This window comes from Oncorhynchus keta, chromosome 2, assembly GCF_023373465.1.
Source record: "Oncorhynchus keta strain PuntledgeMale-10-30-2019 chromosome 2, Oket_V2, whole genome shotgun sequence".
Taxonomy (NCBI): domain Eukaryota; kingdom Metazoa; phylum Chordata; class Actinopteri; order Salmoniformes; family Salmonidae; genus Oncorhynchus; species Oncorhynchus keta.
The window spans coordinates 31,451,809-31,466,686 of record NC_068422.1 but is presented as its reverse complement, the minus strand read 5'-3'; the positions used below and the strand labels follow the sequence as shown (position 1 = coordinate 31,466,686).

At 41.5% G+C, this 14,878-nt stretch overlaps 1 protein-coding gene across 2 annotated transcripts in view; it reads right to left on the bottom strand.

Moving 5' to 3' along the window:
• Positions 1 to 14,878, bottom strand: part of LOC118399310 (zinc finger protein 501-like) — a 50,562-nt gene that overhangs the window by 25,162 nt on the left and 10,522 nt on the right. The window contains exon 2 of one of the 2 annotated variants that reach the window (XM_052475245.1): positions 3,239 to 3,420. In XM_052475245.1, coding sequence (XP_052331205.1) covers positions 3,239 to 3,420 — 182 coding nt within the window. Of the gene's footprint in view, positions 1 to 2,102; positions 3,421 to 14,878 lie in introns of those variants that run through there. The other variant, XM_035795298.2, reaches the window with a different exon arrangement.

Below are 14,878 nucleotides of genomic sequence, written 5' to 3'. Positions count from 1 at the left end.
AGCCCAGTCAAAACTGTTCGCTGCTCTGGCTCCCCAATGGTGGAACACACTCCCTCACGACGCCAGGACAGCGGAGTCAATCACCACCTTCCGGAGACACCTGAAACCCCACCTCTTTAAGGAATACCTAGGATAGGATAAAGTAATCCTTCTCACCCCCCTTAAAAGATTTAGATGCACTATTGTAAAGTGGCTGTTCCACTGGATGTCATAAGGTTCATGCACCAATTTGTAAGTCGCTCTGGATAAGAGCGTCTGCTAAATGACTTAAATGTAATGTAAATGTATTGAACCTAATGGAATCATTTAATGACCATCATTTGGTATCTGTGTCTGACTTTTGTCTTCAGGCGCTAGGTCAGGCATTGGTACTACCTACTGCTAAATACAGTATGCAGAGCTGTGGGAGACCACCTCAAGTGTGCCCCTGGTAGAGCCCGGGGTGGTGTTTACCATGCCACCAGGCCTTCAGCAGGCTTGAAAAGTGAGATTCAAATCAAATTCAAATCAAATGTATTTATATAGCCCTTCTTACATCAGCTGATATCTCATAGTGCTGTACAGAAACCCAGCCTAAAACCCCAAACAGCAAGCAATGCAGGTGTAGAAGCACGGTGCCCAAAACCTAGGAAGATTGATCTGTTTGATCCATTTGTTTGTTTCAGTTTTAAGTAGTTGAATCCTTTGACGCATTATTGATTTAAACATTTTTCCTTTTCAACAAAAATGCACTGGATTGGGTGAAGTTGGTCATTGGTTCCATATGTTTTGCAATATGTTAAAATTAACTTATGCTTTATTTATATAGCACATTTCAGACATGGATGCAACGCAATCATAAAATAAAAAAAGAACTGAAATATTTACTACACAACAAACATAAGAGGATAAAAAAACACAAAAATAACGATAAAAACTGAAAGACTAACAAGCAGGAAATGCCATTAGCTAAAATAATAAGAATAGGATGCATTGTCCAACCCAAAATATAATCTTGTTTTACTCCATTGTTTGTAAACAAAATACTTGTAAAAAGTTGGTTGCATGAATAATTAAGATAAATAAATGTTACATGAAATGTAAATATGACATATCAAAACCAAATGTACACCCCTTTGTTAATAGGTATTGGCAATAATTCCCTTAATGGTGAGGCATGGAATAATACAAAATATATATTTTGCCACGCTGGATGTTTGACATGAGTAGGTGATTTGAGTCACGCTTCTTCAGAAGAGGAATAAATACAATTAGCACTTGAATGTTGTAAATAAATAGTGTGTATAAATAGAGTGATGTACGATTGTTAATACAATTGTTAATAGACCAATTTTTTAATACTCTGTCCATGTGTATAAGCTGCAAGTATTTTGAAATTAAGTTGTTTTCAAGTCATTGAAATAACAAACTGAAACATATGTATTTTCAACTTTCACTGTCAACCAAAAGTGAACGTACAATACCAGTCAAAGGTTTGGACACACCTACTCATTCAAGGGTTCTTCTTTGTTTTTACTATTTTCTACATTGTAGAATAATAGTGAAGACATCACAACTATGAAATAACACAAATAGAAAACATATTTTATATTTGAATTTCTTCAAAGTAGCCACCCTTTGCCTTGATGACAGCTTTGCACACTCTTGGCATTCTCTCAACCAGCTTCACCTATAATGCATTTCAATTAACAGGTGTGCCTTGTTAAAAGTTCATTTGTTGAATTTCAGTCCGCAACATTTTGGAGTAATGCGTTTAAATTTAGGGGCCGCAAGAATTAAGAGAAATGCAACACTTATGTCATCACTCATATAGATATCACATTGAAATCAGTTGCACGAGAGGGGGGAGATGAGGTTACATGTCCTGTTAAAAGTAACAGCTCAAAAACCACATGGAATCTGGGAATAATGTTTACATCACTGGTTAGAGGACAATTTGTAGAAAACATCTAGCTACATTTTGAAGTGTTGCATTTTTTTTCAAGTGGGTCCCAACATGGTAAGTGTAACGCAACACTTTCTTTGTTAATCACATAAATAGTGCTCTTTCAATTCAGAGCCTGTTTTTTGCCCTTATGAGGCTAATATCAATAGAATGGGGGCAAACGTTTAGGGTTATACATTGTGACATTAAAATACTCCTACTACAATGTTAAAAACATTCTACATTGTGACATTATTTAATTGAAATCATGGTACAACGTCCTCATATATGTATTTTCTGATGTTTAATCAGAGATTTTCTACCAGTGTATCTCTTCCCACATTGATTACAGCAAAACGGGTTCTCTCCTGTGTGTGTCCGCTGGTGCATAGTCAGATGGCTAGATGTAGTAAAACTCTTCCCACATTGATCACAGCTATAAGGCTTCTCTCCTGTGTGTGTTCTCTGGTGCATAGTCAGATGGCTAGATGTAGTAAAACTATTCCCACATTGATCACAGCTATAAGGCTTCTCTCCTGTGTGTGTTCTCTGGTGTATAGTCAGACGGCTAGATGTAACAAAGCTCTTCCCACATTGGATACAGCTATAAGGTTTCTCTCCTGTGTGTGTTCTCCGATGTACCATCAGGCAGCTTGAGTGAGTAAAACTCTTCCCACATTGATTACAACTATAAGGCTTCTCCCCAGTGTGTGTTCTCTGGTGTGATTTTAAATGTACTGAAGAAACAAAACTCTTTCCACAGTTAGGGCAGGGGTAAGGTTTCTCTCCTGTGTGTGCTCTCTGATGTATTGTCAGCTGTCTAGATTCAGTAAAACTCTTCCCACATTGATAACAGTTATAAGGTTTCACTCCTGTATGAATTCTCTGGCGTTTTTTAAGGTCCTCTGAAGGGGTGAATCTCCTCCCGCAGTCAAAGCAGCAATGAGGTTTCTCTCCAGCCTGAATTCCCTGGTGTGTTTTCATGCTGCTTGGATCATTCAAACTCTCCCCACACTGATAACAGATAAAAGGTTTCTCTCCAGTGTGAATTCTCTGGTGTACTTTTAGTGAATCTGATCTTGAGTAACTCTTTCCACAGTCAGAGCAATGGTAAGATTTCTCTCCTGTGTGTGTTCTCTGGTGTATAGTCAGATGGCTAGACGTAACAAAACTCTTCTCACATTGATCACAGCTATATGGCTTCTCTCCTGTATGTGTTCTCTGGTGTATAGTCAGACGGCTAGATGTAACAAAACGCTTCCCACATTGATCACAGGTATAAGGTTTCTCTCCATTGTGAATTCTCTGGTGTACCTTTAGTGAATCTGATCTTGAGTAACTCTTCCCACAGTCGGAGCATCGGTGAGATTTCTTCCCTGTGGGTTTCCGCTGGTTTTTCTTGAGGTGTTCTGATGTGGAGAGACTCTTCTCTGCCTCGTCAGCTTCAAAATATTGTTGAGGCTCTACAGAGGATCCATGATAGTCAAGTCTCTCTCCTGTGTGAACAACAAAGTCAGACAGATGGTTAGAAGCCCACAACAGCAGAAATCCTGTTTATTTCAGCTAAAAGGTGATGCCCATGACTGTCTAATGAAGTATAAATGCTTTTACAAATGCATTTGCCAATTGTCTTAAAGACAGTCAAGTGACAACAACAGTCATATTTTATATTTTTTCACATTAGTGGTAAAGTAGGCTCCAAATAAATGAGACTTTCTGAAACCCTTCATTCTGTGCCAGATTACTTTTGGTCACCAATATAGGCAGGCTCCCTTCTAGGTTTGCTAAAAATTTGCCGCATGAGGGCGGTGTGCACGCTAATGTTAGCTCCATGCTAATGCAGAAACCGCTAGTTACGGATGCAGTAGATCTGCATGGAGCAAAAATGGTGAGCTAAGACTTTATACAGAACAAAAATATAACTGCAACATGCAACAATTTAAACGTTTTTACATAGTTACAGTTCATATAAGGAAATCAGTGAACTGAAATAAATTAATTAGGCCCTAATCTATGGATTTCACATGACTGGGAATACAGATATGCATCTGTTAGTCACATATACAGTACCAGTCAAACGTTTGGACACACCTACTCATTAAAGGGTTGATCTTTATTTTAAATATTTTCTACATTGTAGAATAATAGTGAAGACATCAAAACTATGAAACAACACATATGGAATAATGTAGTAATCAAAAAAAGTGTTAAACAAATCAAAATATATTTGAGATTCTTCAAAGTAGCCACCCTAGGCTGATGACAGCTTTGCACACTCTTGGTATTCTCTCAACCAGCTTCATGAGGTAGTCACCAGGAATGCATTTCAATTGACCGGTGTGCCTTGTTAAAAGTTCCTTTGTAGAATTGTTTTCCTTCTTAATGCGTTTTAGCCAATCAGTTGTGTTGTATAAAGATGAGACCAAGTCCATATTATGGCAAGAAGAGCTCAAATAAGCAAAGAGAAACGACAGTCCATCATTAACTGACCTTCATGTCTTAAATTAATCAAGAACATTTCAAGAAGTTTCTTCAAGTGCAGTCGCAAAAACCAACAAGTGCTATGATGAAACTGGCTCTCACGAGGACCGCCACAGGAAAGGAAGACCCAGTTACCTCTACTGCAGAGGATACGTTCATTAGAGTTGATTGCAGCCCAAATAAATGCTTCAGAGTTCAAGTAACAGACATCTCAACATCAACTGTTCAGAGGAGACTACGTGAATCAGGCCTTCATGGTTGAATTGCTGCAAAGAAACTACTAAAAGACACCAATAATAAGAAGAGATTTGCTTGGGCCAAGAAACACAAGCAATGGACATTAGACCGGTTGGAAATCTGTCTTTTGGCCTGATGAGTCCAAATTTGAGATTTTTGGATCCAACTGCCGTGTCTTTGTGCGACACAGAGTATGTGAACAGATGATCTGCGCATGTGTGGCTCCCACCTTGAAGGAGGAGGTGTGATGGTGCTTTGCTGGTGACACTGTCTGTGATTTAGAATTCAAGGCACACTTAACCAGCATGGCTACCACAGCATTCTGCAGCAATAGGACATCCCATCTGGTTTGTGGGACTCAATTGACCAAGGAGAGTGACCTGGCCTCCACAATCACCTGACCTAAACCCAATTCAGATGGTTTGGGGTGAGTTGGACAACAGAGCAAAGGAAAAGCAGCCAACAAATGCTCAGTATGTGGGAACTTCTTCAAGTATGTTGGAAAAGCATTCCTCATGAAGCTGATTGAGAGAATGCCAGAGTGTGCAAAGCTGTCATCAAGGCAAAGGGTGACTACTTTGAAGAATCTCAAATATATTTAGATTTGATGAACACTTTTTTGGTTACAACATGATTCCATATGTGTTATTTCATAGTTGTGATGTCTTCACTATAATTATACAATGTAGAAAATAGTAAAAAATAAAGAAAAACCCTTGAATGAGTAGATGTGTTCAAAGTTGACTGCTAATGTATATATTTTTTAAAAGGGGCAGTATCTCGTGTGACCACCATTTGCCTCATGCAGTGCAACATCTCCTTCACATAGAGTTGATCAGGCTGTTGATTGTGGTCTGTGGAATGTTGTCCCACTCCTCTTCAATTGCTGTGCGAAGTTGCTGGATATTGGCGGGAACTGGAACATGCGGTTGTACACGTCGATCCAGAGCATCGCTAACATGCTCATCGGGTGACAAGTCTGGTAAGTATGCAGGGCATGGAAGAGCTAGAAAATGTTCAGCTTCCAGGAATTGTATACAGATCCTTTCAACATTGGGCTGTGCATTATCATGCTGAATCATGAGGTGATGGAGGCAGATAAATGGCACCACAATAGGCCTCAGGATCTCGTCACGGTATCTCTGTGCATTCCAATTGCCATCGATAAAATGCAAATGTATCTGATGTCCATAGCTTATGTCTGCCCTTACCATAACCCCACCATGGGTCACTCTGTTCACAATGTTGACATCAGCAAATCACTCGCCCACAAGATGCCATACACATGTTCTGCAGTGTGAGGCCGGTTGGACCTATTGCCAAATTCTCTAAAATGACGTTGCGATGGCTTATGTTAGAGAAATGAACATTAAATTCTCAGGCAACAGCTCTGGTGGACATTCCTGCAGTCAGCATGCCAATTGCACACTCCCTCAAAACTTGAGACATCTGTGGCATTGTGTTGTGAGACAAAACTGCACAATTTAGAGTGGCCTTTTATTGTCCCCAGCACAAGATGTACCTGTGTAATGATCATGTGTCTTTTTATTAGTAATATATATACACTGCTCAAAAAAATAAAGGGAACACTAAAATAACACACCCTAGATCTGAATTAATGAAATATTCTTATTAAATATTTTTTTCTTTACATAGTTGAATGTGCTGACAACAAAATCACACAAAAATTATCAATGGAAATCAAATTTATCAACCCATGGAGGCCTGGATTTGGAGTCACACTCACAACTAAAGTGGAAAACCACACTACAGGCTGATCCAACTTTGATGTAATGTCCTTAAAACAAGTCAAAATGAGGCTCAGTAGTGTGTGTGGCCTCCACGTGTCTGTATGACCTCCCTACAACGCCTGGGCATGCTCCTGATGAGGTGCCGGATGGTGTCCTGAGGGATCTCCTCCCAGACCTGGACTAAAGCATCCGCCAACTCCTGGACAGTCTGTGGTGCAACGTGGCGTTAGTAGATGGAGCGAGACATGATGTCCCAGATGTGCTCAATTGGATTCAGGTCTGGGGAACGGGCGGGCCAGTCCATAGCATCAATGCCTTCCTCTTGCAGGAACTGCTGACACACTCCAGCCACATGAGGTCTAGCATTGTCTTGCATTAGGAGGAACCCAGAGCCAACCGCAACAGCATATGGTCTCACAAGGGGTCTGAGGATCTCATCGCGGTACCTAATGGCAGTCAGGATACCTCTGGCGAGCACATGGAGGCCTGTGCGGCACCCCAAAGAAATTACACCCCACACCATGACTGACCCACCGCCAAACCTGAAGGATGTTGCAGGCAGCAGAACGTTCTGCACCGCGTCTCCAAACTCTGTTACGTCTGTCACGTGTGCTCAGTGTGAACCTGCTTTCATCTGTGAAGAGCACAGGGTGCCAGTGGCGAATTTGCCAATCTTGGTGTTCTCTGGCAAATGAAAAACGTCCTGCACGGTGTTGGGCTGTAAGCACAACCCCCACCTGTGGATATACCACCCTCATGGAACTGTTTCTGACCGTTTGAGCAGACACATGCACATTTGTGGCCTGCTGGAGGTCATTTTGCAGGGCTCTGGCAGTGCTCCGCCTGCTCCTCCTTGCACAAAGGCAGAGGTAGTGGTCCTGCTGCTGGGTTATTGCCCTCCTACGGACTCCTCCACGTCTCCTGATGTACTGGCCTGTCTCCTGGTAGCGCCTTCATGCTCTGGACACTACGCTGACAGACACAGCAAACCTTCTTGCCACAGCTCGCATTGATGTGCCATCCTGGATGAGCTGCACTACCTGAGCCACTTGTGTGGGTTGTAGACTCAGTCTCATGCTACCACTAGAGTGAAAGCACCGCCAGCATTCAAAAGTGACCAGAACATCAGCCATGAAGCATAGGAACTGAGAAGGGGTCTGTGGTCACCACCTGCAGAACCACTCCTTTATTGGGGGTGTCTTGCTAATTGCCTATAATTTCCACCTGTTGTCTATTTCATTTGCACAACAGCATGTGAAATTTATTGTCAATCAGTGTTGCTTCCTATGTGGACAGTTTGATTTCACAGAAGTGTGATTGACTTGGAGTTACATTGTGTTTAAGCGTTCCCTTTATTTTTTTGAGCAGTATACAGTGGGGCAAAAAAGTATTAGTCAGCCACCAATTGTGAAAGTTCTCCCACTTAAAAAGACGAGGCCTGTAATTTTCATCATAGGTACACTTCAACTATGACAACAGACAAAATGGAGAAAAAAATTCCAGAAAATCACATTGTAGGATTTTTAATGAATTTATTTGTAAATTATGGTGGAAAATAAGTATTTGGTCACCTACAAACAAGCAAGATTTCTGGCTCTCACAGACCTGGAAATGCTCTAACAGGGATATAAATAAATTTGTGCACATAATTTGCGAAATACACTTTTTGTCCGTATGGAAATTTCAGGGATCTATTAATTCGCTCATGAAACATGAGACCAACACTTTACATGTTGTGTTTATATTTTTGTTCAGTGTGGGTTTTTTCTATGTATTCCGTAAATTACCGCACATTACCAGTACAAGATCGGGAGTGCTACTCAAGAAAACTCACATTAAGCTGTGTTGCTATTCACAATTTCCCCACCATGGGGGGGAACTCATGGGAGTCCCCGTAGGATGCCAGCAAAAAAATGTTGTTTGAGTGCATTTCACACTACTTTTGGATTATTAATCGTAAGGTTCGTTTGAATGTCCTGCTTAATTTTGTGTCATCATCGCAACTGCTTTATACTTAAACACTTCAACCAGTAAAATGCTCTTTGGCTAGCTTTGCTACAAGCCTGTCAATGAGCGTTAGCATTCAAGCTAACAAGTGCTATATCCAAAAATAGGTATTTTGCAACTTATCACAACCAAATATTATCATAGCGGCAGTTCAAGAAATAATCAAAACAACAATTGTAAGCCTATGAGAACCCCAAAAAGTGTTTGTGTAGAAGTAATAACCTGGTAAATCTAGGCTGCTGAATGGGCACAGATGGCAAACGTCTGTTGTTTTCCCCCACGTACTTGTTTATGACGTGACTCGGCCTTCATCAGGTTGCCACGGGCTGCATGAGCCAGGCTTGGTACATCCATATTTGGACTTTAAAACTAATCTAACATCTCTGGAGAGACCTGAAAATAGGTGTGAAGCAACGCTCCCCATAAAACCTGACAGCTTGAGAGGATCTGCAGAGAAGAATGGGAGAAACTCCCCAAATACAGCTGTGCCAAACTTGTAGTGTTACACCCAAGAAGACACGAGACTGTTATCACTGCCAAAGGTGTTTCAACAAAGTACTGAGTAAAGGGTCTGAATACTTGTGTAAATGGAATATTTCTTTTTTAAATTTGCTAAAAACTATTTTTGCTCAAAGTTTTCTAAATGATTAGAAACAAAAGTAAGTACACATTTCATGCAGTTCCACATGTGAACTTAAAGGAATAACAGATTATAAACTGGGGGTTCGAGCCCTGAATGCTGATTGGCTGACAAAACATTTATTTTTACTGCTCTCTGGGGTTTATAGTCAATATACCACGGCTAAGGAATATATCTAGGCGCTCCGCGTCACGTCATGCGTAAGAACAGCCCTTAACCGTGGTATACTTGCCATATACCACACCCCCTCCTTGAGTTATTGCTTAACTAGGGTTGAATATTTTCCCAGAGAATAAATAAATGTTCTCCTGGGTAACCCGGTATTTCCCGCCAAAACTGTAAGTGTCATTCAAAAGCACATCAATAGGCCTGTCTGGATTTGATGAGAGCTATACATTAAATATGAGCCCTGCATTAGACATTTAATGAGCCCAAGCGCAAAAAAAACCCAAATGATTGTGCCTTATCCAATACATATACTGTAGCCAATGATATAGCCTACTGCACATTATGCACGACAGAAAAACATAAAAGCCCATAGATGTAGATAGCTATATGCTCTTAGGTAAATATTTTCTTAACTATTTATTGAACTGATTAAGGGCTTGTAAGTAAGCATTTCACGATAAAGTCTACACCAGTTGTATTTGGCGCATGTGACAATTAAAATTTGGTTTGATTTGAAACTAGCTCCAGTAGGATCATTTTTTAGTGTGAACTACATTACTGTACTGTATTATACAAACTGGAATTACATACAGTTGAAGTCGGAGGTTTACATACACCTTAGCCAAATACATTTAAACTCAGTTTTTTACAATTCCTGACATTTAATCCTAGTAAAAATTTCCTGTCTTAGGTCAGTTAGGATCACCACTTTATTTTAAGAATGTGAAATGTCAGAATAATAGTAGAGAGAATTATTTATTTCCTCTTTTATTTCTATCATCACATTCCGAATGGGTCAGAAGTTTACATACACTCAATTACTATTCGGTAGCATTGCCTTTATTAATTGTTTAACTTGGGTCAAACGTTTCGGGTAGCCTTCCACAAGCTTCCCACAATAAGTTGGGTGAATTTTGGCCCATTCCTCCTGACAGAGTTGGTGTAACTGAGTCAGGTTTGTAGGCCTCCTTGCTCGCACACACTTTTTCAGTTCTGCCCACAAATGTTCTATGAGTGACGTCAGGGCTTTGTGATGGCCACTCCAATACCTTCACTTTGTTGTCCTTATGCCATTTTGCCACAACTTTGGAAGTATGCTTACGGTCATTGTACATTTGAAAGACCCATTTGCGACCAAGCTTTAACTTCCTGATTATGTCTTGAGATGTTGCTTCAATATAGCCACATAATTTTACTTCCTCATGATGCCATCTATTTTGTGAAGTGCACCAGTCCCTCCTGCAGCAAAGCACCCCCACATCATGATGCTGCCACACCCGTGCTTCATGGTTGTGATGGTGTTCTTCGGCTTGCAAGCCTCCCCCTTTTTCCTCCGAGCATAACAATGGTTATTATGGCCAAACAGTTCTATTTTTGTATCATCAGACCAGATTACTTTTCTACAAAAAGTACGATCTTTGTCCCCATGTGCAGTTGCAAACTGTTGTCTGGCTTTTTTGGCGGGTTTGGAGGAGTGGCCTTTCAGGTTATGTCGATATAGGACTCGTTTTACTGTGGATATAGATACTTTGTACCTGTTTCCTCCAGCATCTTCACATGGTCCTTTGCTGTTCTTCTGGGATTGATTTACACGTTACGCACCAAAGTACGTTAATCTCTAGGAGACAGAACGTGTCTCCTTCCTGAGCGGTATGACGGCTGCGTGGTTCCATGGTGTTCATCTGTACTATTGTTCGTACAGATGAACGTGGTACCTTCAGGCGTTTGGAAATTGCTCCCAAGGATGAACCAGACTTGTGGAGGTCTACAATTGATTTTCTGAGGTTTTGGCTGATTTCTTTAGATTTTCCCATGATGTCAAGCAAAGAGGCACTGAGTTTGAAGGTAGGCCTTAAAACACATCCACAGGTACACCTCCAATTGAATCAAATTATATCAATTAGCCTATCAGAAGCTTCTATGCCATCAAAATGCCATCATTTTCTGACCCATTGCAACTGTGATAGTGAATTAGAAGTGAAATGATATGTCCATAAACAATTGTTGGAAAAATGACTGGTGTCATGCACAAAGTAGATGTCCTAACCAACTTCCCAAAACTATAATTTGTTAAAAATAAATTTGTGGAGTGGTTGAAAAACTAGTTTTAATGACTCCAACCTAAGTGTATGTAAACTTCAGACTTCAACTATACATCTTTCAAACCATGATAAAGCAGGGAAGCGAACATATGATTCTGGTGCAGCACATGCTGCCTACAAAGTTCAAGTATGAGCTAACAAATGTAATTTTGAAATATAACAGGGCCTATTTGTATAATTAGTAGGCTGACACATACCTGTCATAATCTTTCCGCTAATGTTATTAGCCTATCTCTTTCTCTCTATTGTTGCTTCATTCCTTCTTCGCTGTAAACAGTTAAATTAAATAAATTGTGTTGTCCTAATCTTCATCATTCTAATGACATCCTTGAATAATATAGGATTAGAATTAGATGCAGAAGACTTTCACAACTCTTCATGAAGATCAAATGGTTATGGGTCTGAATAAATAACTGTTTTGGCCTACTGCAATCGCGCATTCGCTCTTATTTCAAACTACCCGTGAGTTCTATTGGCTGCTGTATTTAACATTCAGAAAACAAGAGCTAGCGTCCCTCTTCGAATAGTCTATTTGTATAAGAAATTCAAAAATAAAAACAGTCCAGCAAGCTATTCTAGTCTAGCTTTTCCTGCATGGGACTCCAACATGTGAGTGCGTATTGCACAAGAGGCAGAGGCTATAAGTTAGAAGCTTATTATGCATAATCCATTATTAACGAGCTAAATATAAGGCTATTAATGCATTGAATGTATTACCTGAAAGAGGTAGGCTTGGACATCTACAATATATGACCAAAAGTATATGGACACCTGCTCGTCAAATCAAATTTTATTGCCTCGCATACACATATTTAGCAGATTTCTTTGCGGGTGTAATGAAATGATTGTGTTCCTAGCTCCAAGCGTGCATTTAGTATTCAGATTCCTCGGCGTATACATCGCTGACAACTTAACTAGCTTCTCAAAGCACTTCATGATGACAGAAGTGAGTGCTACGGGCGATAGTCATTTAGTTAAGTTCGTTTTGCGTTCTTGGACACAGTAACAATAGCGGATATCTTGAAGCAAGTTGGGACAGCAGACTGGGATAGGGAAAGATTGAATGTCCGTAAACACTCCTGCCAGCTGATCAGAGACTGCTCTGAAGATGCGGCTAGGGATGCCGTCTGGGCCTCTTCGAACATCTCATTCCAAAATCATGGGCATTAATATGGAGACGGTCCCCTCTTTATTGGTTTAACAGCCTCCACTCTTCTAGGAAGGCTTTCCACTAGATGTTGGAACATGGCTGCGGGGACTTACTTCCATTCAGCCACAAGCGCATTACGGAGGTTGGGCGATTAAGCATGGCTCGCAGTCGGCGTTCCAATTCATCGCAAAGGTGTTTGATGGGGTTGAGGTCAGGGCTCTGTGCAGGCCAGTTAAGTTCTTCCACACCGATCTCAACAAACTATTCATGTATAGACCTCGCTCTGTGCATGGAGGCATAGTCATGCTGAAACAGGTAAGGGCCTTCCCCAAACTGTTGCCCCAAAGTTGGAAGCATAGAATCGTGGCGTTAAGATTTCCCTTCACCCGAATTGAAGGGCTTCGTCAGAACCATGAAAAACAGCCCTACTATTCCTCCTCCACAAAACTTTACAGTTGGCACTATGCATTTGGGCAGGTAGCGGTTCTCAACCCCAGATTTGTCCGTCGGACTGCCAGATGGTGAAGCGTGATTCATCACTCCAGAGAATGTGTTTCCACTGCTCCAGAGTCCATTGGAGGCGAGCTTTACACCACTCCAGCCGACGCTTGGCATTGTGATCTTAGGCCTGTGTGTGGCTGCTCGGCCATGGAAACCCATTTCATGAAGCTCCCGACAAACAGTTATTATGCTAACGTTGCTTCCAGAGACAGTCTGGAACTCGGTAGAGAGTGTAGCAGACGAGGACAGACTATTTTTACGAGCTACACACTCCAGTACTCGGTGGTCCCGTTCTATGAGCTTGTGTGGCCTACCACATCGTGGCAGAGCCGTTGTTGCTCCTATACATTTCCACTTCACAATAACAGCACTTACAGTTGACCGGGTCAGCTCGAGCAGGAAAGAGATTTGACAAACTGACTTGCTGTAAAGGCGGCCTCCTATGACAGTGCCACATTGAAAGTTGCTGAGCTCTTCAATAAGGCCATTCTACTGGCAATGTTTCTCTATGGAGATTGCATGGCTGTGTGCTCTATTGTATACACCTGTCAACAACAGGTATAGCTGAAATAGCCACATCAACTAATTTGAAGGTGTCCACATAGGCATTGTATATACAATGCCTTCGGAAAGTATTCAGCTCCCTTGACTTTTTCCATGTTGTTCTAAAATGTATTAAGTTATTTTTTCTCATCAATCTACACACAATACCCCATAATGACAAAGCAAAAACAGGTTCAGAAATGTTTGCTAATTTATGAAAAATAAAAAATCTTCAATAGTATTCAGACCCTTTACTCAGTACTTTGTTGAAGCATCTTTGGCAGCAATTACAGCCTTGAGTCTTCTTGGGTATGACGCTAAAAGTTTGGCACACCAGTACTTGGTGAGTTCCTCCCATTCTTCTCTGCAGATCCTCTCAAGATCTGTCAGGTTGGATGGGAAGCGTTGCTGCACAGCTATTTCCAGGTCTCTCCAGAGATGTTCGATCGGGTTTAAGTCCGGGCTCTGGCTGGGCCACTCAAGGACATTCAGAGACTTGTCCGAAGCCACTCCTGCAGTGACTTGGCTGGGTGCTTAGGGTTGTTATTCTGGTGGAAGGTAAACCTTCACCCCAGCCTGAGGTCCTGAGCAGGTTTTCATCAAGGATCTCTCTGTAGTTCTCCGTTCGTCTTTGCCTCAATGCTGAGTAGTCTCCCAGTCCCTGCTGCTGAAAAACATCCCCATAGCATGATGCTGCCACCACCTTGCTTTACCGTAGGGATGGTGCCAGGTTTCCTCCAGATATGACGCTTGGCATTCAGGCCAAAGAGTTGGTTTCATCAGACCAGACAGACAATCCTGTTTCTCATGGTCTGAGAGTCTTTAGGTGCCTTTTGGCAAACTTCACGCAAGCTGGCATGTGCCTTTTACTGAGAAGTGGCTTCCGTCTGGCGACTCTACCATAAAGGCCTGATTGTTGGAGTGCTGCAGAGATTGTTGTCCTTCTGAAAGGTTCTACCATCTCCACAGAGGAACTCTAGAGCTCTGTCAGAGTGACCATCAGGTTCTTGATCACCTCCCTGACCAAGGCCCTTCTCCCCCAATTGCTCAGTTTGGCCGGGTGGCCAGCTCTAGGAAGAGTCTTGGTGGTTCCAAACTTCTTCAATTTAAGAATGGAGGCCACTGTGTTCTTGAGGACCTTCGAAGCTGCATAAATGTTTTGTTACCCTTCCCCAGATCTGAGCCTTGACACAATCCTGTCTCGGAGCTTGGTTTTTGCTCTGACATGCACTGTCAACTGTGGGACGTTATGTAAACAGGTGTGTGCCTTTCCAAATCATGTCCAATCAATTGAATGTACCACAAGTGGACTCCAATCAAGTTGTAGAAACATCTTAAGGATGATCAATGGAAACAGGATGCACCTGAACTCAA